The sequence below is a fragment of the Eumetopias jubatus genome, unplaced genomic scaffold (assembly GCF_037043125.1).
Source record: "Eumetopias jubatus isolate StellerSeaLion01/CBP00866 unplaced genomic scaffold, mEumJub1_p1.0 scaffold_10, whole genome shotgun sequence".
NCBI classification, from domain to species: Eukaryota; Metazoa; Chordata; class Mammalia; order Carnivora; family Otariidae; genus Eumetopias; species Eumetopias jubatus.
This window is the reverse complement of record NW_028274816.1, coordinates 117,745,346-117,771,275: the sequence shown is the minus strand read 5'-3', so window position 1 is coordinate 117,771,275 and position 25,930 is coordinate 117,745,346. Positions and strand designations below refer to the sequence as shown.

The 25,930-nt window shown below is 40.0% G+C and overlaps 1 protein-coding gene and 1 pseudogene across 1 annotated transcript in view; both read left to right on the top strand.

The window, feature by feature from the left end:
• Positions 1–24,839, top strand: part of PPM1D (protein phosphatase, Mg2+/Mn2+ dependent 1D) — a 63,823-nt gene extending 38,984 nt beyond the window's left edge. The window contains exons 4-6 of the mRNA XM_028109286.2: positions 5,027–5,217; positions 20,216–20,458; positions 23,353–24,839. Coding sequence (XP_027965087.1) covers positions 5,027–5,217; positions 20,216–20,458; positions 23,353–23,910 — 992 coding nt within the window. The 3' untranslated portion in view covers positions 23,911–24,839. The remainder of the gene's footprint in view (positions 1–5,026; positions 5,218–20,215; positions 20,459–23,352) is intronic.
• On the top strand, positions 13,013–13,786 carry LOC148163473 (large ribosomal subunit protein uL30 pseudogene; annotated as a pseudogene).
• Positions 24,840–25,930: the final 1,091 nt, after the last annotated feature.

Here is a 25,930-nt window from a genome sequence, read left to right as displayed (position 1 = left end):
AGGGCTCAATCTCATGATCCATGAGATCAAGACCAGTGAACCGAAACCAAGAGTGGATGCTTGACTGGCTGAGCCACCCGGGTGACCCAGAGATTTTATTTTTAAGTAATCTCTATACCCAGTATGGGGCTCAGACTTAAAATCCTGAAGTCCCACACTCTACCAACTGAGCCAGATGCCCTTAAAAATATTTTTAAATTTATACAGATATTAATATTAGTTTATACATGAGAACTTGTGGCCCTTTTTCAAGGTCATGTAATCTGCATTAGATTGAAAATTGGAATTTCTTTTTTTAATAGATTTTAAATTTAGATGTATTAGGGGTTCTGCTTTATATAAATTTATGTTCTTACTTGGAGTGGCAATATTAATCCCAAATAATGAGGAAAAACTGCTTTTGAAAGCTTCTAGCATCACTTATTTAAAAAAATTTTTTTTATTAACATATAACGTATTGTTTGTTTCAGGGGTACAGGTCTGTGATTCATCAGTCTTACACAATTCACAGCGCTCACCATAGCACATACCCTCCTCAGTGTCTATCACCCAGCCACCCCAACCCTCCTACCCCCCCTCCACTCCAGCAACCCTCAGCTTATTTCCTGAGATTAAGAGTCTCTTATGATTTGTCTCCCTCTCTGGTTTTGTCTTGTTTCATTTTTCCCTCCCTTCCGCTATGATTCTCTGTGTTGTTTCTCAAATTCTTCATATCAGGGAGGTCATATGATACTTGTCTTTCTCTGATTGACTTATTTCGCTTAGCATAATACCCTCTAGTTCCATCCATGTCGTCGCAAGGCAAGATTTCATTTTTTTGATGGCTGCATAATATTCCATTTGTGTGTGTGTGTGTCTCACACACACAACATCTTCTTTATCCATTCATCTGTTGATGGACATCTAGGCTCTTTCCATGGTTTGGCTATTGTGGACATTGCTGCTATAAACACTGGGGTGCATGTGCCCCTTTGGAACACTACATTTGTATCTTTGGAGTAAATACCCAGTAGTGCAATTGCTGGGTCATAGGGTAGCTCTATTTTCAACTTTTTGAGGAACCTGAATACTGTTTTCCAGAGTGGCTGCAACAGCTTGCGTTCCCACCAACAGCGTAGGAGGGTTCCCCTTTCTCTGCATCCTCCCAACATCTGTCGTTTCTGACTTGTTAATTTTAGCCATTCTGACTGGTGTGAGGTGGTATCTCATTGAGGTTGTGATTTCGATTTCCCTGATGCCGAGTGATGTTGAACACTTTTTCCTGTATCTCTTGGCCATTTGGATGTCTTCTTTGCAGACATGTCTGTTCATTTCTTCTGCCCATTTCTTGATTGGATTATTTGCTCTTTGGGTGTGGAGTTTGATAAGTTCTTTATAGATTTTGGATACTAGCCCTTTATCTGATATGCCATTTGCAAATATCTTCTCCCATTCTCTCGGTTGTCTTTTGGTTTTGTTGACTGTTTCCTTTGCCGTGCAGAGGCTTTTTATCTTGATGAAGTCCCTATAGTTAATTTTGGCCTTGCTTCCCATGCCTTTGGTGATGTTTCTAGGAAGAGGCTGCTGCTTGTATTCTCCTCAAGGATTTTGATGGATTCCTGTCTCACATTTGGGTCTTTCATCCATTTGGAGTCTACTTTTGTGTGTGGTGTAAGGAAATGGTCCAGTTTCATTCTTCTGCATGTGGCTGTCCAATTTTCCCAACACCATTTGTTGAAGAGACTGGCTTTTTGCCTTGGACATTCTTTCTTGCTTTGTCAAAGATTAGTTGACCATAGAGTTGAGGGTCCGTTTCTGGGTTCTCTGTTCTGTTCCATTGATCTTTGTGTCTGTTTTTGTGCCAGTACCATACTGTCTTGATGATTGCAGCTTTGTAACAGAGCTTCAAGTCCAGAATTGTGATGCCGCCAGCTTTGCTTTTCTTTTTCAAGATTCCTCTGGCTATTCGGGGTCTTTTCTGGTTCCATACAAATTTTAGGATTAGTTTTTCCATTTCTTTGAAAAAAGTGAATGGTATTTTGATAGGGATTGCATTAAATGTGTAGATTGCTCTAGGTAGCATTGACATCTTCACAATATTTGTTCTTCCAATCCATGAGCATAGAATGTTTTTCCATTTCTTTGTGTCTTCCTCAGTTTCTTTCATGAGTATTTTATAGTTTTCTGAGTACAGATTCTTTGCCTCTTTGGTTAGATTTATTCCTAGGTATCTTACGGTATTGGGTGCAACTGTAAATGGTATCGATTCCTTAATTTCTCTTTCCTTCTGTCTTGTTGGTATGTAGAAATGCAACTGATTTCTGTGCATTGATTTTATATCCTGCCACTTTACTGAATTCCTGTGTGAGTTCTAGTAGTTTTGGGGTGGAGTCATTTGGATTTTCCACATAAAGTATCATATCATCAGCAAAAAGTGAGAGTTTCACTTCTTTGCTGATTTGGATGCCTTTTATTTCTTTTTGTTGTCTGATTGCTGAGGCTAGGACTTCTAGTACTATGTTGAATAGTGGTGATAGTGGACATCCCTGCCATGTTCCAGACCTCAGGGGAAAAGCTCTCAGCTTTTACCCATTGAGTATGATATTCGCTGTGGGTTTTTCATGGATGGCTTTTATGATATATATTTTTTTAAAGATTTTATTTATTTATTCATGAGAGACAGAGAGAGAGAGAAGCAGAGGGAGAAGCAGGTTCCCAAGGAGCAGGGAGCCCGATGCGGGACTCGATCCCAGGACCCTAGGATCGTGACCTGAGCCAAAGGCAGATGCTTAACCATCTGAGCCACCCAGGCACCCGGCTTTTATGATATTGATGTATGTACCCTCTATCCCTACACTGTGAAGAGTTTTAATCAAGAAAGGATGCTGTACTTTGTCAAATGCTTTTTCTGCATCTGTTGAGAGGATCATATGGTTCTTGTTCTTTCTTTCATGAATGTATTGTGTCACATTGATTGATTTGTGGATGTTGAACCAACCTTGCAGCCCAGGAATAAATCCCACTTGGTCGTGGTGAATAATCCTTTTAATGTACTGTTGGATCCTATTGGCTAGTATTTTGGTGAGAATTTTGGAAAACTTTTAGCATCACTAATGAGCTCTGTAATTGCTACCTCAATATTTATCTTAACTGTTTCCATGTTCATTTTTATAATTTCACCTACCAGAGAACTTTGTTTTGCTAGCATAAAGAAGTAAATATGGGGCATCTGGGTGGCACAGTCAGTTAAGCCTCCTACTCTTGTTTTCGGCTCAGGTCATTATCTCAGTGTCTTGGGATCCAGCCCTGAGTTGGGCTTCACACTCTTGGTGGAATCTGCTTGAGATTCTCTCTCCCTCTCCCTCTGCCCCTCCCGCTCATGGTATCTTTCTCTCTCTCTGTTCCTCAAATAAATCTTTAAGAAAAAAAGAAGTAAATGCATCTTTGTGAACCGACCTGGATTATAATTAGCTTTTAGTGGTTGCATGTGTTCTTTTTTTTTTTTTTCTTTTTAAGTGATCTCTACACCCAGCATGGGGGCTCCAACAACGCTGAGATCAAGAGTTGCACACTCCATGGACTGAGCCAGCCAGGTGGCCCATATGTGTTCTCTTTTGCTACTCTGAAGGATGGATTGTCACTTTACCTTTCAAGGGGCTGGTTTGGCAAGGAATTTTGCTGTTTTAGAGTAGAGCAATTTATTTTAATTATTCTTTCCTTAGACTCTGAATGTGTTTGAATTGGCCAGTACTTTTGATGGGAGCTACTGGGGGGAAGTTTAAGTAAGGCAGAGAAAGGACAAAGAGATTCCTCTTGTTTAGCAAAAAGACCTGCTGAAAGAGTGCAAAAACCACTCTCTTGTTTGAAAACTTTTGCTTTTATTTTTTTAAAGATTTTATATATCTATTTATTTGAGAGAGAGAGATAGCAGGAGCAGAGTGAAAAGGGAGAGAAGCATGCTCCCTGCTGAGCAGGGAACCTGACATGGGGCTTGATCCCAGGACCCTGGGATCATGACCTGAGCCAAAGTCAGATGCTTAACCGACTGAGCCACCCAGGAACCCCAAACATTTTGCTTTTAATTTAGGTTTTTACCCAGAGTATTTCCCAACAAACAAAAGAGGCAGAGATTAGTGTTTTCTCCTTTTTGTCTATTCTTTTCCCAGTTTTGGGTAGTAAAAGAAAAGTTATATTGTTCTGCTTAGGGGTAAGAGAACTGAAAACATGTCCACACAAAAACTTGTATGTGAATGTTCACAACAGTCATTCATAAGAGCCCCAAAGTAGAAACAACCCAAATACCCATCAACTGGTAAACTGATGGATAAATTAAATGTTGGTTCAACATCCACAAATCAATCAATGTGATACAATACATTCATAAAAGAAAGAACAAGAACCACATGATCCTCTCAACAGATGCAGAAAAAGCATTTGACAAAGTACAGCATCCTTTCTTGATTAAAACTCTTCACAGTGTAGGGATAGAGGGTACATACATCAATATCATAAAAGCCATCCATGAAAAACCCACAGCGAATATCATACTCAATGGGTAAAAGCTGAGAGCTTTTCCCCTAAGTAATGTAAATGGTTTCTTTCTTTTCTTTTCTTTTTTCTTTTCTTCTCTTTCTTTCTCTTACTTTTCTTTTCTTTTCTTTCTTTCTTTCTTTTCTTTTCTTTCTTTCCTTTCTTTCTTTCATTCAGGGAGAGAGCACAAGCTGGGGGGTGGGGTGGGTAGAGGGAGACAGAAAGGGAGAGAAAATCTCCAGCAGACTCCCCAAGGAGTGGGAAGCGTGTTGCAGGGCTCAGTCCCATGACCCTGAGATCATGATCTGAACCAAAGCAAGAGTCAGACACTCAACTGACTATGCCACCCAGGTGCCCCAAGAAGTTGTTTTTTTTTAAATCATGTAAGGATTTTGAATGTTATCAATTGCTTTTCTGCATTTATTTAGTTGAATGTGTAGATTTTCTCCTTTAATCTGTTGACAAGATATTACTAGCTTGGAAATAACACTTCTTGCTTCTTATTTCTGCCCCCCAGGTGATTTGTGGAGCTATGATTTCTTCAGTGGTGAGTTTGTGGTGTCACCTGAACCAGACACAAGTGTCCACACTCTTGACCCCCAGAAGCACAAGTATATTATCTTGGGGAGTGATGGACTTTGGAATATGATTCCACCTCAAGATGCCATCTCAATGTGCCAGGACCAAGAGGAGAAAAAATACTTGATGGTGAGAAGTAATTCAATAATTTGATATTTTTTTTTTTAAGATTTTATTTATTTATTTGACAGAGAGACACAGCGAGAGAGAGAGCACAAGCAGGGGGAGGGGGAGAGGGAGAAGCAGGCCTCCCTCTGGGCAGGGAGCCCGATGTGGGGCTCGATCCCAGGACGCTGGGATCATGACCTGAGCTGAAGGCAGACGCTTAATGACTGAGCCACCCAGGCGCCCCAATAATTTGATATTGTTGTCTACACATTGTTCTGCTACTTTGTCCGAGGTCTAAGGATGTTCACTTTGAGTAGATATTTGCATTTGCCTGGCTCTAGAATTACATAAAACAAACTTTGCAGCTCATCAGGGGAATGAGACAGGATATAAATAAATGAAACTAGATAACAAAACACACAACCACAGACTTTGTTATGAATAGCCCTTAACTTAATGGCCTATGAAACCTCATTAATCCTTTTTTAAAAATTGAGATATAATTCATATACCGTAAAATTTACCTTTTTAAAATGTATAACTCAGTGGTTCTTAGTATATTCTCTAAGTTGTGTAACCGTCACCACTGTCTCATTCCAGAACACTTTTATCACTGCCTCCAAAACCCATAATCACCAGTAGTCATTCATTATCTCCTGTTACCCCCCATCCACTGGCAACCACTGTTCTTTCTGTCTCTGTGTATTCGCCTGTTTTGGATATTTCATATAAATGACATCATACAATATGTGACCTTTGTACTTGACTTCTTTCACTTAAGCATAATATTTTCAAGGTTCATCCATGTTGCTTGTAAATAAAAGTACTTTATTCCTTTTAAGGGCTGGAATAATTTCCATCAGTGGATATACAACATTTAATTTATCCATCCGTTTACCAGTTGATGGATATTTGAGTTGTTTCTACTTTGGGGCTCTTATGAATGACTGTTGTGAACATTCACATACAAGTTTTTGTGTGGACATGTTTTCAGTTCTCTTAGGTATATACCTAGGAGTGGAATTGCTGAGTTACATGATAATTATGTCACCCATCTTTTTATTAGCCAAGAAACAACCATCAATGAGAAAATCCTTTTCTTTCATTCCTGACTTGCTTGCAAATTGATTTCCTTTTCATTCTGAGCACTGACAAAGTAAGGAAAATTGGAAGAGTGTGATGGTGTTGAAGGCAAGGAAAGAGAGTGTTTTGGGCGGTAGTAGGCAGCAATGTCAAATTCTTCAAAGAAGTAGGGGCAGATGTATGAGAACAGGATATTGGGTTTTACAGTTAGGATCTTTCATTAGTGACCTTCAATAAAAGGATGAAGAGGATGAGGAGTTTAACTGGAATCAAGGAGAGGGGCTGTCCTTGGAAAAGATGATCTTTCTCTCAGATGGGAGGAATGGTAAAGCTATCTTTTGGCATGAAAAGGAGTAAAAAATAAAAGAATTTTTATTAAATTGCTGCCATTTACCCAGCTAACATGAGGTACTAAGTACAGGGGTGGTAAAGGTAAATAGAATGTGGTCCTTGCTCAGCATTTACCATATTGTTACAAATAGGATATGTAAATAGCTGTTGGGAACCCTACTTGATTGTGAGTTGTTTAAAGGTAAGAATTGTGTCTTGATTCATTTTTATAGTGTTGGGGTTAACGTGTTGCATTTGGTTAGTGACATCAGGTGTAAAAGAAGAATAAACAAAATAAAGATTCTTTTGTCTATAAAATTCTTTAATGATGAGAGAAAGAAACATTTCAGTGGCATGATGAGGTCATAAGCCAGATAGAGAGAACCTATTCATAAACACCAAAGTGGTTTTAGAATGAATATTGAAGGAAGCATTTACATAACAACATTTAGAACAAGTGTTATGAGAACTGAGAGGGAGATTGGAAACCTGGGAAGATTGCATAAGAAAGTTTCATAGACAAGAGTGATAGTTGAGCAAGTCTTAAAGGTGGGATTGAATTTACCAGGTAAATAGGTAAGTGAGGAGAGAAGCTTTCCAGGCAAAGGAATAAAAATGTGTAAAGTCAAAGAAGAGAGACAAATTTGACATAATTCAGGTTTCACAACTAGTTTTTTTTTAATAATTTTTTATTGCTATGTTAATCACCATACATTACATCATTAGTTTTTGATGTAGTGTTCTATGATTCATTGTTTGTGCATAACACCCGGTGCTCCACGCAGAATGTGCCCTCTTTAATACCCATCACCAGGCTAACCCATCCACCCACCCCCCTCCCCTCTAGAACCCTCAGTTTGTTTTGCAGAGTCCATCGTCTCTAATGGTCCGTCTCCCCCTCCGACTTACTCCCCTTCATTCTTCCCCTCCTGCTATCTTCTTCTTCTTTTTTTTTTCTTAACATATATTGCATTATTTGTTTCAGAAGTACAGATCCGTGATTCATCAGTCTTGTACAATTCACAGCGCTCACCATAGCACATACCCTCCCCAATGTCTATCACCCAGCCACCCAATCCCTCCCACCCCCCACCACTCCAGCAACCCTCACTTTGTTTCCTGAGATTAAGAATTCCTCATATCAGTGAGGTCTTATGATCCATGTCTGTCTCTGATTGACTTATTTCACTTAGCATAACACCCTCCAGTTCCATCCACGTCATTGCAAATGGCAAGATCTCATTCCTTTTGATGGCTGCATAATATTCCATTGTGTATATATACCACATCTTCTTTATCCATTCATCTGTCGTTGGACATCTTGGCTCTTTCCACAGTTTGGCTATTGTGGACATTGCTGCTTGCTGCTATAAACATTGGGGTGCATGTACCCCTTCGGATCCCTACATTTATATCATTTCACAAGTAGTTTGATGTGACTGGAGGAGAGGAGACAAAATGGTTTTAAATGCTGTTAGGAAGTTAGGTCTTTATATTCACTTAGTGGAGTGTTACTGAAAAGCTGCATTTTCAATATGCATTTTAGAAAGTTTACTCATTGCAGGGTGGAATATAAAATAGAGGATAGTTGATAATGAATGTAAGGATTCTTTTAGTAGCTGTAGGAAAACCTTCTAGACCCTTAACAAAATTACCAATGTAAAGGTGGCAATGACAGAGAATGGGTGGCAACAAAGATTACTGAAGAATTCCTGAGAAGAGGTGAATTTTGATGAGTAGAGTTATGGTTAGAAGGTCTCTCTTCCACTTTTCTTCACATGTTGATTCTGTTGCCAGTGTAACTGATTGATTTCTCTTAATGGTCTATCATTTAGCTTCCTCTTTGGAGGCTACTGTTACACTCCAAATGAGAAATTTTGCAAGCTTGCTCTAAGGCAGCAGTGGTGAAAAGACAACAACAACAAAAACAACAACGAATACATAGATACACAATAACAAAAGAAATATATGAGTAGTAGAATTGATAGAGCTTGGGCTTTTAAGGACAGAGATTATGATGATGCCCAGATTTCTGACTGGTGATAGCTGTTATCAAGAAGAAACACATTGGCGGGGGCGGAGCAAGATGGCGGAAGAGTAGGAGACCTAGATTTCGTCTGGTCTCAGGAATTGAGCTGAATAGGGATCAAATCATTCTGAACACCTATGAACTCAACAGGAGATCGAAGAGGAGAGTAGCAACAACTCTCTGAACAGAGAAGCGACCACTTACTGGAACGTAGGACGTGCGAAGTGAATCCGAGGCGATATTCGGGAGGATAGACAGCGGGGGAGGGAGCCTCCGTTGGCCGCTTCTGGCAAGTGATAGAGCCACGGAGCACAAAATCGGAACTTTTCTTTTTCTTTCTCTTTTTCTTTTTTTTTTTTTTTAAAGATTTTATTTATTTACTTGAGAGAGAGAGAGAGAGCAGGGTCAGAGGGAGAAGCAGACTCCCCGCTGAGCAGGGAGTCCGATGTGGGACTTGATCCCGGGACTCCAGGATCATGACCTGAGCCGAAGGCAGTCGCTCAACCAACTGAGCCACCCAGGCGCCCAAAATCGGAACTTTTAGAAGGCTCCGCGGAGGGACGTCGCTCCAGTGGCTAAGCGGGGGGTGGAAACCTCGCGGGACAGTGTGGTCTCAGGACCCTCGGGGTTACAGAAAGACCGGGGTTGCCTGAGTGCGGCAGAGCTCCCAGGTATCGGAGCGGGGAAGCTGGCTGCAGAGACGGAGCCGAGGCGTGGGCTCTCAGCTCGGGGTTGCCATAAACTGTGATCCGCGGCCCAGTCGGGCCACTGCTCCTCCAGCAGGGACGCAACAAGCGGCAGAGCCGGGGAGACTCCCCTTTCTCCCCCGGGAGGAGCGGCATGGGAACGCACTGCAGGGATCTGCTGGGTTTGGAGACTCCACACGGGGTCGGGTGCCAGAGATACAAACGCTCAGTCACAGGCCGGGTGAGCACAGAGTGCGGCCGGAGACCGGGGAGACGGGAGTGACTGCTTTTCTCTGGGGGCGCACTGAGGAGCGGGGCCCTGAGTTCTCAGCTCCTCCGGGTGGAGATTGGGAGGCCAACATTTTTGCCCTGGTCCTCCAAAGCTGTACCGAGAGCTTGCAGGGAACAAAAGCTCCTGAGAGCAAACCGGAGCTGCTTGGTTAGCCCGGACCGACAAGGGCGGGGCAATTCAGCCTCCCTCAAAGACATTTGGAAACCACGGCAACAGGCCCCTCCCCCAGAAGATCAGCCCGAACAGCCAGCAAGCCAAGACCAAGTTTACTGATCAAGGAGAACGGGAGAACTCCAGCGCTAGGGGAATACTGCACATAGAATTCATGGCTTTTTTTTACCATGATTCATTAGTTCATCAAGTTAATCTTTTTTAACTTTTTTTTTTAATTTTTCTTTTTCCCTTTTTCAATCGACATCTTATCAATCCCTTTTTTAAAAAAATTTTTTTTATTTTTCATTTTTAGAGTCATATTTTATCCCTTCAGAGTAGTTACCCTTATTTTTGGCATATATATGTAAGTTCTCTCTTTAAAATTTTGAGATACAGTTTCTTCTAACAGATCAAAATATACCCTAAATCACTAGTGTATGGCTTTGTTCTAGTCTCCTGCCTGATCACATTCTCTCCCTTTTTTCTTTTTTTTTTAAATCTTTTTTTCAAACATCAATTCCTTTTATAAAATCTTTTATAATTTTCATCTTTACAGTCATCTTCCATCCCTTCATTGTATCAACCCTTATTTTGTACATATATGTCTTTCTTCCTTTAAAATTTTAGGAGGCACTTTTTTCTAACAGACCAAAATACGCCCAAAATCTAGTGTGTGGCACTGATCTGTGCACTAGCCTGATCATATTTGATCATATTCTGCTTTTTTTGTATTGTTCTGTTTTTGTTTTTATCTCTTTCTTTTTTCTTTCTTTTCCCCTGGCTTCAAGTCTTTTCTGATTTGTATACAGTATATTTGCTGGGGATGTTGTTAACCTGTTAACATTTTGTTCTCTCATTCATCTATTCTCCTCTGGACAAAATGACAAGACGAAAAAAATCACCTCAGCAAAAAGAACAAGAGGTAGTACCATCAGCCAGGGACCTACTCAATACGGACATTAGTACGATGTCGGACCTAGAGTTCAGAATCATGACTTTAAAGATACTAGCTGGGCTTGAAAAAAGCGTGGAAGTTATTAGAGAAACCCTTTCTGGAGAAAAAGAAGAACTAAAATCTAACCAAGTCGAAATCAAAAAGGCTATTGATGAGGTGCAGTCAAAAACGGGGGCACTAACTGCTAGGATAAATGAGGCAGAAGAGAGAATCAGCAGTATAGAAGACCAAATGATGGAAAATAAAGAGGCTGAGAAAAAGAGAGAGAAACAACTACAGGATCACAAGGGCAGAATTCGAGAGATAAGTGATACGATAAGACAAAACAACATTAGAATAATTGGGATCCCAGAAGAAGAAAGAGAGAGAGGGGCAGAAGGTATATTGGAGCAAATAATAGCAGAGAACTTCCCTAATGTGAGGAAAGAAACAGGCATCAAAATCCAGGAGGCACAGAGAACCCCTCTCAAAATCAATAAAAATAGGTCAACACCCCGACATCTAATAGTAAAACTTAGGAGTCTCAGAGACAAAGAGAAAATCCTGAAAGCAGCTCGGGAGAAGAGATATGTATGGTAGAAATATTAGATTGGCAACAGACCTATCCACAGAGACTTGGCAGGCCAGAAAGGACTGGCAAAATATCTTCAGAGCACTAAACGAGAAAAATATGCAGCCAAGAGTACTATATGCAGCTAGGCTGTCATTGAAAATAGAAGGAGAGATAAAAAGCTTCCAGAACAAACAAAAACTAAAGGAATTTGCAAACACGAAACCAGCCCTCCAAGAAATATTGTAAAGGGTCCTCTAAGCAAAGAGAGAGCCTAAAAGCAGCATAGATCAGAAAGGAACACAGACAATATACAGTCACAGTCACCTTATAGGCAATACAGTGGCACTAAATTCATACCTTTCAATAGTTACCCTGAATGTAAATGGGCTAAATGCCCCAATCAAAAGACACAGGCTATCAGATTGGATTAAAAAACAAGACCCATCCATATGCTGTCTGCAAGAGACTCATTTTAGACCCAAAGACACCCCCAGGTTGAAAGTGAGGGGGTGGAAAACCATTTACCATGCTAATGGACACCAAAAGAAAGCTGGGGTGGCAGTCCTTAGACAAATTAGGTTTTAAATCAAAGACTGTAATAAGAGATGAGGAAAGACACTATATCCTACTTAAAGGGTCTATCCATCCAACAAGAAGATCTAACAATTGTAAATATCTATGCCCCTGACATGGGAGCAGCCAATTATATAAGGCAATTAATAACAAAAGCGAAGAAACACATTGACAGCAATACAATAATAGTGGGGGACTTTAACACCCCCCTGACTGAAATGGACAGATCATCTAAGCAAAAGATCAACAAGGAAATAAAGACTTTTAATGACACACTGGACCAAATGGACTTCACAGACATATTCAGAACATTCCATCCCAAAGCAACGGAATACACATTCTTCTCTAGTGCCCATGGAACATTCTCCAGAATTGATCACATCCTAGGTCACAAATCAGGTCTCAACCGGTACCAAAAGATTGGGATTATTCCCTGCATAATTTCAGACCACAGTGCTTTGAAACTAGAACTCAGTCACAAGAGGAAAGTCGGAAAGAACTCAAATACATGGAGGCTAAAGAGCATCCTACTAAAGAATGAATGGGTCAACAGGAAATTAAAGAAGAATTAAAAAAATTCATGGAAGCCAATGAAAATGAAAACACAACTGTTCAAAATCTTTGGGATACAGCAAAGGCAGTCCTGAGAGGAGAGTATATAGCAATACAAGCCTTTCTCAAGAAACAAGAAAGGTCTCAAATACACAACCTAACCCTACACCTAAAGCAGCTGGAGAAAGAACAGCAAATAAAGCCTAAACCCAGCAGGAGAAGAGAAATCATAAAGATCAGAGCAGAAATCAATGAACTAGAAACCAAAAGAACAGTAGAACAGATCAACGAAACTAGGAGCTGGTTCTTTGAAAGAAATAACAAGATTGATAAACCCCTGGCCAGACTTACCACAAAGAAAAGAGAAATGACCCAAATCAACACAATCATGAATGAAAGAGGAGAGATCACAACCAACACCAAAGAAATACAAACAATTATAAGAACATATTATGAGCAACTCTATGCCAGCAAATTAGATAACCTGGAAGAAATGGGTGCATTCCTAGAGATGTATCAACTACCAAAATTGAACCAGGAAGAAATAGAAAACCTGAACAGACCTATAGCCACTAAGGAAATTGAAGCAGTCATCAAAAATCTTCCAAGAATGAGCAGTAGCCGCTCATTCTTGTATCAGGCCCTTAAAGCCACTCAAGCAAAGCAGGCACTTTTTGGACAAGAGGGAGCAGAAGAAAGGAAAACAGCTCAAGTTTAAGCGACTGGAATGGTTTCTACATGACTCCTGGCGGCAGCAACGTGACAGGGTGCGCCTCAGCCGACTAGAAGTGAAACCTCGTGGCCTGGAAGTGCCAGATAAACATTCCTTGGCCTTTGTTGTCCGCATCCAAAGGAATAATGGGGTGAGTTCACTGGTGCAGAGGACCATTGCATGGCTTCACCTGAAGAAGATTTTCAGTGGTGTGTTTTTCAGAGTGACCCCCCAGACCATAAAAACGCTGCGTGTAGTGGAACCTTATGTGACCTGGGGATTTCCAAATCTGAAGTCTGTCCGGGAACTCATCTTGAAACGTGGACAAGCCAAGGTCAAGAATAAAACCATCCCTTTGACGGACAACACAGTGATTGAGGAGCACCTGGGGAAGTATGGTGTTATTTGCTTGGAAGGCCTCATTCATGAAATCGCCTTTCCGGGGAAGAATTCCCAGGAGATCTCTGCGTTCTTACGTCCTTTCCATCTCTCAGTGGCCCGTTATGCTACCAAGAATAGAGTGGGTTTCCTTAAGGAGGTGGGCTTACCTGGCTATCGAGGTGAACGAATCAGTCAGCTCATTCGGCAGCTGAATTAAACCCAGAAAGTAGAGAGAGGGTCAAGGAAAAGAGGATGATGCTCCTGGCAAGCACTTGTCATCACAGCCCAGTTCCAAGGGAGAGTTCCAGTGTGTTTTCCACATTGGCTGCCCCTACCACCTCTGAAGTCAGCGGGGGACTCCTGCCACAGAAGAGGGAGTCCTGCTGTGTCGCATCGTCTATCTTGGGATTTAAAGTTGGTGAACGAATACCCAAGCATGAATACAAGACAGCAGTGGACCAAGCTCAGGGACGTACTTGAACCCGGGGGTTCCTGGGGCCTTGTTTTAGAAGGAACTTGAAATATAATTACAAAGTAGAGTACAAAAAAAAAAAAAAAAATCTCCCAAGAAACAAAAGCCCAGGGCCAGATGGCTTCCCAGGGGAATTCTATCAGACATTTAAAGAAGAATTAATACCTATTCTCCTGAAACTGTTCCAAAAAATAGAAATGGAAGGAAAACTTCCAAACTCATTTTATGAGACCAGCATTACCTTGATCCCAAAACCAGACAAAGACCCCATCAAAAAGGAGAATTACAGACCAATATCCTTGATGAACATGGATGCAAAAATTCTCACCAAAATACTAGCCAATAGGATCCAACAGTACATTAAAAGGATTATTCACCACGACCAAGTGGGATTTATCCCTGGGCTGCAAGGATGGTTCAACATCCACAAATCAATCAACATGATACAATACATTAACAAAAGAAAGAACAAGAATCATATGATCCTCTCAGTAGATGCAGAAAAAGCATTTGACAAAGTACAGCATCCTTTCTTGATCAAAACTCTTCAGAGTATAGGGATAGAGGGTACATACCGCAATATCATAAAAGCCATCTATGAAAAACCTACAGCGAATATCATTCTCAATGGGGAAAAAGGTCAGGAACGCGGCAGGGATGTCCACTATCACCACTGCTATTCAACATAGTATTAGAAGTCTTAGCCACAGCAATCAGACAACAAAAAGAAATCCAAGGCATCCAAATCGGCAAAGAGGAAGTCAAACTCTCACTCTTTGCAGATGATATGATACTGTATGTGGAAAACCCAAAAGACTCCACCCCAAAACTGCTAGAACTCATACAGGAATTCAGTAAAGTAGCAGGCTATAAAATCAATGCACAGAAATCAGTGGCATTCCTATACACCAACAACAAGACAGAAGAGAGACAAATCAAGGAGTCGATCCCATTTACAATTGCACCCAAAACCATAAGATACCTAGGAATAAATTTAACCAAAGAGGCAAAGGATCTGTACCCAGAAAACTATAAAATCCTCATGAAAGAAATTGAAGAAGACACAAAGAAATGGAAAAACGTTCCATGCTCATGGATTGGGAGAACCAACATTGTGAAGATGTCAATGCTACCTAGAGCAATCTACACATTCAATGCAAAATACCATCCACTTTTTTCAAAGAAATGGAACAAATAATCCTAAAATTTGTATGGAACCAGAAGAGAGCCCGAATAGCCAGAGGAATCTTGAAAAAGAAAAGCAAAGCTGGCGGCATTACAATTCCGGACTTCCAGCTCTATTACAAAGCTGTCATCATCAAGACAGTATGGTACTGGTATAAAAACAGACACATCGATCAGTGGAACAGAATTGAGAGCCCAGAAATGGACCCTCAACTCTATGGTCAACTTATCTTTGACAAAGCAGGAAAGAATGTCCAATGGCAAAAAGACAGTCTCTTCAACAAATGGTGTTGGGAAAATTGGACAGCCAGATGCAGAAGAATGAAACTGGACCATTTCCTTACACCACACACAAAACTGGACTCCAAATGGTTGAAAGAAACTAAACGTGAGACAGGAGTCCATCAAAATCCTAAAGGGGAACACAGGCAGCAACCTCTTCGACCTCAGCTGCAGCAACTTCTTCCTAGAAACACAAAGGCAAGGGAAGCAAGGGCAAAAATGAACTATTGGGATTTCCTTAAGATAAAAAGCTTTTGCACAGCAAAAGAAACAGTCCAGAAAACCAAAAGACAACCAACAGAATGGGAGAAAATATTTGCAAATGACATATCCGATAAAGGGCTAGTATCCAAAATGTATAAAGAACTTATCAAACTCAACACCCAGAGAACAAATAATCCAATCAAGAAATGGGCAGAAGACATGAACAGACATTTTTCCAAAGAAGACATCCAAATGGCCAACAGACACATGAAAAAGTGCTCAACATTGCTCGGCATCAGGGAAATCCAAATCAAAACCTCCATGAGATACCACCTCACACCCGTCAGAATGGCTAAAATTAACAAGTCAGGAAACGACAGATGTTGGCAGGGATGTGGAGAAAGGGGAACCCTCCTACACTGTTGGTGGGAATGCAAGCTGGTGCAACCCCTCTGGAAAACAGTATGGAGTTTCCTCAAACAGTTGAAAGTAGAGCTACCATACGGTCCAGCAATTGCACTACTGCGTATTTATTTATTTATTTATTTTTGAAAGATTTTATTTATTTGAGAGAGAGAGATTGAGAGCACGAGACGGAAGAGGGTCAGAAGGAGAAGCAGACTCCCTGCTGAGCAGGGAGCCTGACGTGGGACTCGATCCTGGGACTCCAGGATCATGACCTGAGCCGAAGGCAGTCGCTTAAGCAACTGAGCCACCCAGGCGCCCCTGCATTACTGGGTATTTACCACAAAGATACAAATGTAGGGATCCGAAGGGGTACGTGCACCCCAATGTTTATAGCAGCAATGTCCACAATAGCCAAACTGTGGAAAGAGTGATGATGTCCATTGACAGATGAATGGATAAAGAAGAAGTGGTATATATACACAATGGAATATTATGCAGCCATCAAAAGGAATGAGATCTTGCCATTTGCAATGACATGGATGGAACTGGAGGGTGTTATGCTGAGTGAAATAAGTCAATCAGACAGACATGTATCATATGACCTCACTGATACGAGGAATTCTTAATCTCAGGAAACAAACTGTTGCTGGAGTCGTGGGGGTTGGGAAGGATGGGGTGGCTGGGTGATAGACATTGGGGAGGGTATGTGCTATGGTGAGCACTGTGAATGGTGCAAGACTGTTGAATCACAGATCTGTACTTCTGAAACAAATAATGCAACATATGTTAAGAAAAAAGAAAAAGAAGATAGCAGGAGGGGAAGAATGAAGGGGAGTAAGTCAGAGGGGGAGACGAACCATGAGAGACGATGGACTCTGAAAAACAAACTGAGGGTTGTAGAAGGGAGGAGGGTAGGGGGATGGGTTAGCCTGGTGATGGGTATTAAAGAGAGCACATTCTGCATGGAGCACTGGGTATTATGCACAAACAATGAATCATGGAACACTACATCAAAAACTAATGATGTAATATATGGTGATTAACATAACAATAGAAAAAGAAGAAACACATTTTTCAGGGGAGGAGGGGAGGTAATAGTTCAGATGTAGGCATGTTGAATTGGAGGTGCCTATGGTTAATCTAGATAGTTATTTTCAGTAGGCAGAAATATTTGAGAGAGAAGCCTGGAAATACTAATTTGATTGTTAAGAGGAGTTAGGTAAAGCTGCGACAATTAATGAGATCACGTAGTGAGACTGTAGGGTGGAAGGAAAGGACATGATATTAAGGATCCAAATCAGCAGAAATCAGTGAACTGAGAAGATGCAAGTAAAGTAGTGGAAATGGCTTATACAGAACTCCTCCCTCCCTCCCGCGCACCTATCCATGGCAGGTACGTTCCAAGACTCCCAGTGGATGCCTGAAAGAACAGATAGTAGTACCGAACGCTATATGTACTGTTTTTTCTGTACATACATACCTGTGATAAAGTTCTTTTTATAAATGAAGTGCAGTAAGAGATTAACGACAATAAAGTAGAACAGTTATGACTACTGTAATAAGTTATATGAATGTGGTCTCTTTCTCAAAATAACATACTGTACTCACCCTTCTTATGATGTGAGATGACAAAATGCCTGTGCGATGACGTGAAGTGAGGTGAATGACTTAGGGATACTGACCTAACATTAGGCTATCACTGACCTGATGATATGTCAGAAGAAGTATCATCTATTTCTGGACCACAGTTGACCCTGAGTAAGCGAGACTGCAGATAAGGGGCACTATCGTATAGATTTCTTTTTCATAGAGCTTTGCTGGGAAGGGAAACAGAGGCACACTGAAAAAGTGAAAGCAAAGGGAGTCCTTCAGGGAGTTCTCAGTGAGCTAGTTTTTGGATGATGGAGTGATGAAACTGGTACTGGATAATGTGATAGATTAATGAATTAGAGATCAATCCTGCCTTTCATCAATTGTGAAGTGCATATGGATATGGAAAAAAAGCAGTGTTGAAAAAATAATCATTTACAGATTTACAAGTGGTACTTATCTTGGGAATGCAAGGATGGTTTATTAAGGTTTTATTTTTTTATTTTTTTTTTTAAGATTTTTTTTTTTATTTATTCATGAGAGACAGAGAGAGAGAGAGGGAGGCAGAGGGAGAAGCAGGCTCCCAAGGAGCAGGGAGCCCGATGCGGGACTTGATCCCAGGACCCTGGGATCATGACCTGAGCCGAAAGCAGACGCTTAACCATCTGAGCCACCCAGGCGCCCTTGGGGTTTTAATAAAGCAGCTGAGAGGAATTATTTGCAGTTTGCCATCAATAATGTGTTTGAGGGGTGCCTGGGTGGCTCAGTCGTTAAGTGTCTGCCTTCGGCTCAGGTGTTGATCCCAGGGTCCTGTGATCGAGCCCCGCATTGGGATCCCTGCTCCATGGGAAGCCTGCTTCTCCCTCTCCCACTCCCCCTGCTTGTGTTCCCTCTCTCGCTGTGTCTCTTTCTGTCAAATAAATAAATAAAATCTTGAAAAAAAATGTGTTTGAATACTGTAATATACCCAAGATCAGTTAACCCCAAAGAAAGATGATTCCCCATTTTCCCAAGGAAAGGATGAAAAAACCACAGTTCTTTATCCATTCTGAATATATAAACTTAAGGTATAGCGAAGACAATCTAATGATTTCAAGTGCTTACTTATTTTTTAATATAGTGCTTTTAATACATTATATATTATATAGTATACATTATAGTATGTTATATATTAATATTTTTGTATTTACAGTACATTGTTTTATCACATTACATAAAATAACATTAAACATTTTTTCTGCTTATGTAGAGTTCATGATATTTCCACTCATTTTCATCATTCAGTTATTTCTTGAGCTACTTTTTAAGATATGTAGCCCTGTAGTCTGGAGCACATCATTTTCATTTCCATTCTTTGAAACTTAGTAGTTATTGAATCCATGTATTAAATATGTATATGATGCTAAAAGTTTTATTCCAAGCTACATTTATTTTGGATAACAGATCATTTTTTTTAAAAGATTTTATTTATTTATCTGAGAGAGCCAGCATAAGCAAGGGGGAAGGACAGATGGAAAGGGAGAAGCAGACTCCCCTCTGAGCAGGGAGCCCTACATGGCACTCAGTCCCAGGACTCTGGGATCATGACCTGAGAGGAAGGCAGACACTTAACTGATTGAGCCACCCATGTGCCCCTAACATGAGATCATTTAAGGGTTCCCCTCCCCACTCTTTCTGTTGGTATGTATTTGGTCTCCATACTATAGCCACTTATTGTATTGTTTTTTTTCCTCATGAGTGACATCATTTTCATACACAGTTGACCTTTAAACAACATGAGTTTGAACTATGTGGGTCCACTAACATGGATTTTTATAGTACAGCACCGTACATGTATTTTCTCTTCCCTATAATTTTCTTTATTTCCCCTAGCTTTATTGTAAGAATACAGTATATAATACAGATAACATACAAAATAGGTGCTAATCAACTTAGTTTTATTGGTAAGACTTCTGGTCAACAGTAGGTTATTAGTAGTTAAGTTTGAAGGGAATCAAAAGTTATACATGGATTTTCAGTTGTGTGGGGGAGTTGGTGCCTCTAACACCCCACATTGTTCAAGGGTCAGCTGTATATATTTAACAGTTGTTTATATTTTCTTGTCTCTGAATTTTGTTCATGTTCTTTGACAGTTTTTATGTTGGGTCATTGATGTGCAGAAGCTCTTATATTAGGAGGAAATTGGCCCTTTGCAATGAGGATTTTTTTTTTTTTTTGCCATGCCTGATTATCTCGTTTGTGAATTGTTTATCTGTAATAACTTGATGTTTACTTCCCATTTTAGATAACTTCTGTATAACTTTTCCTAATTAAGGTTACAGTGAAGACTGAGTTTCTTGCTACCAAAAAGATAAAAATACAGGTAAAATTTAACCCCAGGATAAGGCCTTGTCTTACTATTTAAAAAAAATTAGAGCAGTACTATTTTAACATAGTTATGGGGGACTATGGATAATGTTTGAAATTTTGGAAATTTAATTTATGTAAGCCATATTGAATACCTTGTTTTTAATTTGATACAGATGTAGTGGGAACTAAATCTGAGTTAACCTTCTTTCTCCTTGTTCTTTTAAATACAGGGTGAGCATGGACAGTCTTGTGCCAAAATGCTTGTGAATCGAGCACTAGGCCGCTGGAGGCAGCGTATGCTTCGAGCAGATAACACTAGTGCTATCGTAATCTGCATCTCTCCAGGAGTGGACAGCCAGGGAAATTTCACCAATGAAGATGAGCTCTATCTGAACCTGACCGATAGTCCTTCCTATAATAGTCAAGACACCTGCATGATGACTCCTTCCCCAAGTTCTACACCACCAGTCAAGGTATACAGTTCTCTATAGTATTTGAGCTTTTTTAAATAGAATTTCTTTGGTTAATGTTGCTTAAAAAGTTTTTCAGATTCTTCATATCATAGGATTTGGGATTTGAACTAGGTTCAAGAAAGTTATGGATCTTTGTCATGTAACTTATTATCATTGATTCTCTTCACATCAATACTGTTCTGAAAGCCAGGTGTGTGTACAGCACCTAATCGAAAGGAGATGTACATTAACAATATTTTAACAGTCCCCTTCTAATACATTTGTAAACATTTAAGTTTGTGAAGTACTTTCATATATATTTCATTTGAACCTCATAAACAGAATAGGTAACTAGTGCAGATGTTATTCCGTCTTATAGATCATAAGACTGAGAGATTAAGCAATTTGGATAAGATCATACAGACTCAAGATTGAAGTGGACCTTAGGATATCAGATCGTAGAACTGGTTGTCTAATAACATGGACAAGAACCATTATTCCTCTTCTTACTCAGATAATTTTGAAAGAGTTTAAGATATGCTATGAAATAAACAATTTAAATGGTACTGTATTTCCCTTTTTCTGATTTCATCCCGGGATTTACCTACTAAAAATTAGTAGTATTGGGGCTCCTGGGTGGCTCAGTTGGTTGGGTATCTGCCTTCAGCTTGGCTTGTGATCTCAGGGTCCTGGGATTGAGCCTTGTGTCGGGCTCCCTGCTCAGTGGTGAGTCTGCTTCTCTCTCTCCCTTTGCCCCTCCCCCTCTCTGTGTGCTCTCTCTCTCGAATAAATAAAATCTTAAAAAAATTGGTAGTATTGATAACTGCTTTGTTATACTTGGGACTTCTGAGAATGTGCTCTTATTTATTTATTTTTATTTATTTATTTTTTAAATTTTATTTATTTATTTGTCAGAGAGAGCACAAGCAGGGGGAGCAGCAGGCAGAACAGGCAGAGGGAGAAGCAGCCTCCCCAGTGAGCAAGGAGCCTGATGTGGGACTCGGTCCCAGGACCCTGGGGTCATGACCTGAGCTGAAGGCAGATGCTTAACTGACTGAGCCACCCAGGCGTCCCTTATTTTTTTATTTTTGAGAGGGAGAGTGCTTGCGAGTGAGGGGCAGACAGGGAGAGGGAGCGAGAGACTCTTAAGCAGGCTCCACGCCCAGCGCAGAGCCCAACACCAGCCGCGATCTCATGACCTTGAGATCGTGACCTGAGCTGAAACCAAGTCAGTTGCCCAACTGACTGAGCCACCCAGGTGCCCCACATAAAATGTTTTTAAAATTATTACTAAAAATCTGGCTATCTAATAATAAAGATAAGGAGATTTATGTATGTACTAACTTATATTTAGGCATTGGTTGTTTGTTAACCAATTGGCCCCACCAAAGTATAGGAAAATATTTGGAGCCATTCAGAATAATTAGAGTTGTTACCTCTGACCTAACAAGTAAATAAAGACAAATCTCTGCTGAAGAAATTGTTTTATCTTAATTGACAACCATGACTACACACATAATTTGATTTATTTTCTTGTTAAAATAATCCCATATTTAGTAACATTTAGGTAAATAAAATGACATTTTGGTCAGTTTGGTTTTTAACACTTTCCCACATTTAGAGTAGGCATTTGAGGCTAGGTTTATCTATTTATAGACATGGAAACTTCTGTATGGATCCTAAGGTTATACCAGTAGTCAGATCTTTGTTTTGGGATGGATATGGTAGAAATACCTCTGTTTTCGTGATATATTACTCTGGCATACGTTTTTCTCTGTCCTTTTTTTAGGGCAAAACTAAATTTAGTGCTTTTTGGGGGGGGTTTAGATTTTATTTATGTGACAGAGAGCACAAGCAGGGGGAGCAGCAGACAGAGGGAGAGGGAGAAGCAGGTTCCCCGCTGAGCAGGGAGCCTGCAGGACTCTAGGATCATGACCTGAGCTGAAGGCAGACGCTTAACTGACTGAGCCACCCAGGTGCCCTCTAAGGGATTTTTATATCAGGGGAAGACCGGGATAATATGTTTTCATTTACCCTTCTCCAAAAGAGTTTACTTCAGAATGTACTAATATTTTAAAAAATGATTTGATTAAAAGAGAAAAAGATTTAAGAGAAATGTTGTATACTTGAGGGAGACAGTATTTATGCATAAACTCTGTTCTTGAGAAACTATTAAGACAATGATTTTATAAAATATTAGTACTATGAGAGTTTTGGGTTTGATAGGAAAAATATTCTTAATCTGTCTAGCGATGGGAAAAATATTCTGAGTATATGTAGATCTAGAGCACTATATCTAAAGGAGTAGTGCATATCTGAATGACTTGTCAAACTTTTAAAAAAACAGTACCTGAAAGTTTCCATATGATTTTCACTTATTTCTTTGAGAGTTGCCTCAGCCATGCTCTCTAGGTTCCCAGACATCCTGCTTTTCTCAAGTCCTAGAACAGACTCTAGTGTTTGGGAGATAGGTGCAAAGCAACAGTATGAGTTTGCAGTATGACGACATTGCTTTAATGTTACACTTTACATTTTATGTACTACTGAATATTCAGAAATAAGAATATAGAAAAAAATAGGAAAGTAGGAAATCAACCAAACAAATTTGTCACTTATTCTAATGAAACTTCTTTTTTTTTTTTTTAAAGATTTTATTTATTTATTTGAGAGAGAGAGAATGAGAGACAGAGAGCACGAGAGGAAGGAGGGTCAGAGGGAGAAGCAGACTCCCTGCTGAGCAGAGAGCCCGATGCGGGACTCGATCCAGGGACTCCAGGATCATGACCTGAGCCGAAGGCAGTTGCCCAACCAACTGAGCCACCCAGGCGCCCTCTAATGAAACTTCTTTATCTCCCTAATGGTTAAGCTGAATTCTAGGATAAATTATTTATTTGGCTTACTTTCTTGTTTTTCAGTCACTGGAGGAGGACCCGTGGCCACGGCTGAACTCTAAGGGCCATGTACCTGCCCTTGTTCGTAGTAATGCCTTCTCAGAGAATTATTTAGAAGTCCCAGCTGAGATAGCTCGAGGGAATGTCCAGGTGGCAGTCATACCCTCAAAAGATCCAGAGCCACTTGAAGAAAATTGCACTAAAGCCTTGACTTTAAGGATACATGATTCTTTGAATAATAGCCTGTCAGTTGGCCTTGTGCCTACCAATTCAACAAATACCATCATGGACCAAAAAAATTTAAAGATGTCAACTCCAGGTCAAATGAAAGCCCAAGAAGTTGAAAGAACCCCTCCAGCAAACTTTAAAAGGACCTTAGAAGAATCCAACTCTGGCCCTCTTATGAAGAAGCATAGACGAAATGGTTTAAGTCGAAGTAGTGGTGCTCAGCCTGCAAGCCTACCCACAGGCTCACAGCGAAAGACCTCTGTTAAGCTTACCATGAGACGCAGACTTCGGGGCCAGAAGAAAATTGGAAATCCTTTACTTCATCAGCACAGAAAAACTGTTTGTGTCTGCTGAAATGTATCTGAAAAGTGTTTTTTCCCCCCGAACTTAGGATTTAAGAGGGCTTTTTTGAAGTTGGTGCCGAACTTGAACTTTTTTTAAGGGGACAAAATAAAAATAGTATACAGTTTGACTTTTTGGAATTCAACAGTTTTATCCTGGCCTTGTACTTGCTTGTATTATAAATGTGAATTTTGTAGATGTTAGGGTATAAGTTGCTCTAAAACGTGTGTAAATTTGTATACTTCACACAAACTCAGTCTCTTACTCTGATACACAGTAAATGTAACAACAGGGCTAAAGGTTAAAAATCAAAAGAATCTATTAGATTTTAGAAATACATTTAAACTTTTAAAAATGCTTATTCAGAAATTTGTATAAGTCACTTGTGATGAAAACACAACTTTTTAAAGTAAATTATTAAGCAAACTGGAAGAGTGATGTATTTTCATAGTGACCTGTGTTCCACTTAATGTTTCTTAGAGACAGCTAGTGTCTTTTAAAAATTATTTTTTATTTCTAATTTCATAATTCAGAACTAAATTTTTCATAGCAGAAGTGTTGAGCCATGCTGAAAGTAGCTTGGTGTTAGTCTCCCTGTTCTAACTAAAATACTATGCAGTATCTCTTAATTCAGTAGCATTTTTCTGAAACATTAATCATTAGATATACTCCCCAAATCTTTGGAGTAGAAGGAGGTGTGTTTGCCTAAAAAGGTGCCCTTCTCAATCATCCCAGACACTCAGTGGCATTATTAAGTCTTAAAGTCGTTACTCTCTTCTTGTGTTTGCATAAAATATGTGAAGTTTTTCTTGCTATTTCAATAACGGATGGTGCTGCTAATTCCCAACATTTTTTAAATTATTTTATATATCGTACAGTTTTCATTGATTATATGGATATATGTTTGTTCATCTAATAAAACTGTTCCTGATGTTGCTGGATTTTTGTTGGTTTTAATGATACAAACTTTCTGTTTTGCCTTGATCATGCTTTAGAGTAACAACTTAAAAATACATGTAATGTTTATTTTTGCACTCTTGACTTTTTAATTTTAATTTAGAATATATCGAAACAGGCTAAATATCCAACAACAGAATATGGCTAAGAATATGATCGTCAGAGGGCGCCTGGGTGGCTCAGTTGGTTAAGCGACTGCCTTCGGCTCAGGTCATGATCCTGGAGTCCCGGGATCGAGTCCCACATCGGGCTCCCTGCTCAGCGGGGGGTCTGCTTCTCCCTCTGACCCTCTTCGCTCTCATGCTCTCTGTCTTTCATTCTCTATCTCTCAAATAAATAAATAAAATCTTAAAAAAAAATATGATCGTCAGTTATGGCTTACAAACATTTGATGAAATATGTTGCACTTAAAAATGAATAAAACTATACTTTGGTAATATAGGAAAAAACTGACACTAAGTATGTCATTTTGGTGTGATGAATTGTTCTACAATAAGAAAAAATTTAAATTTATTAATTTAGAACAAGACCTCTTATTAAGAGATTGAAGAGTTAATTCCTGCATTCAATATCCACATTATGTTGGGAACTGCACAATTGGAAGCATACCGGTTTTCAGTGATAAGATGAGAACCAGGGGTCCAGGTAAAACATAATCATGACTAGCTCTTAAGAAGGATTTTTAGTGGAGGCGCCTGGGTGGCTCAGTCGTTAAGCGTCGGCCTTTGGCTCAGGTCATGATCCCAGGGTCCTGGGATTGAGCCCCACATCGGGCTCCCTGCTCGGCAGGAAGCCTGCCTCTCCCTCTCCCTCTCCCACTCCCCCTGCTTGTGTTCCCTCTCTCGCTGTCTCTCTTTGTGAAATTAAAAGAAAAAAAAAGAAAAGATTTTTTAGTTACTGAAGAGTTTATTTATTTATTTATTTTAGGATATTATTTATTTGAAAGCATATGAGTGGGGGGAAAGGGAGAAGCAGACTCCCCACTCAAGGGAGCCCGATGTGGGCCTCCATCCCAGGATCCTGAGATCATGACCCGAGCCAAAGGCAGAGGCTTAATCAGCTGAGCCACCCAGGC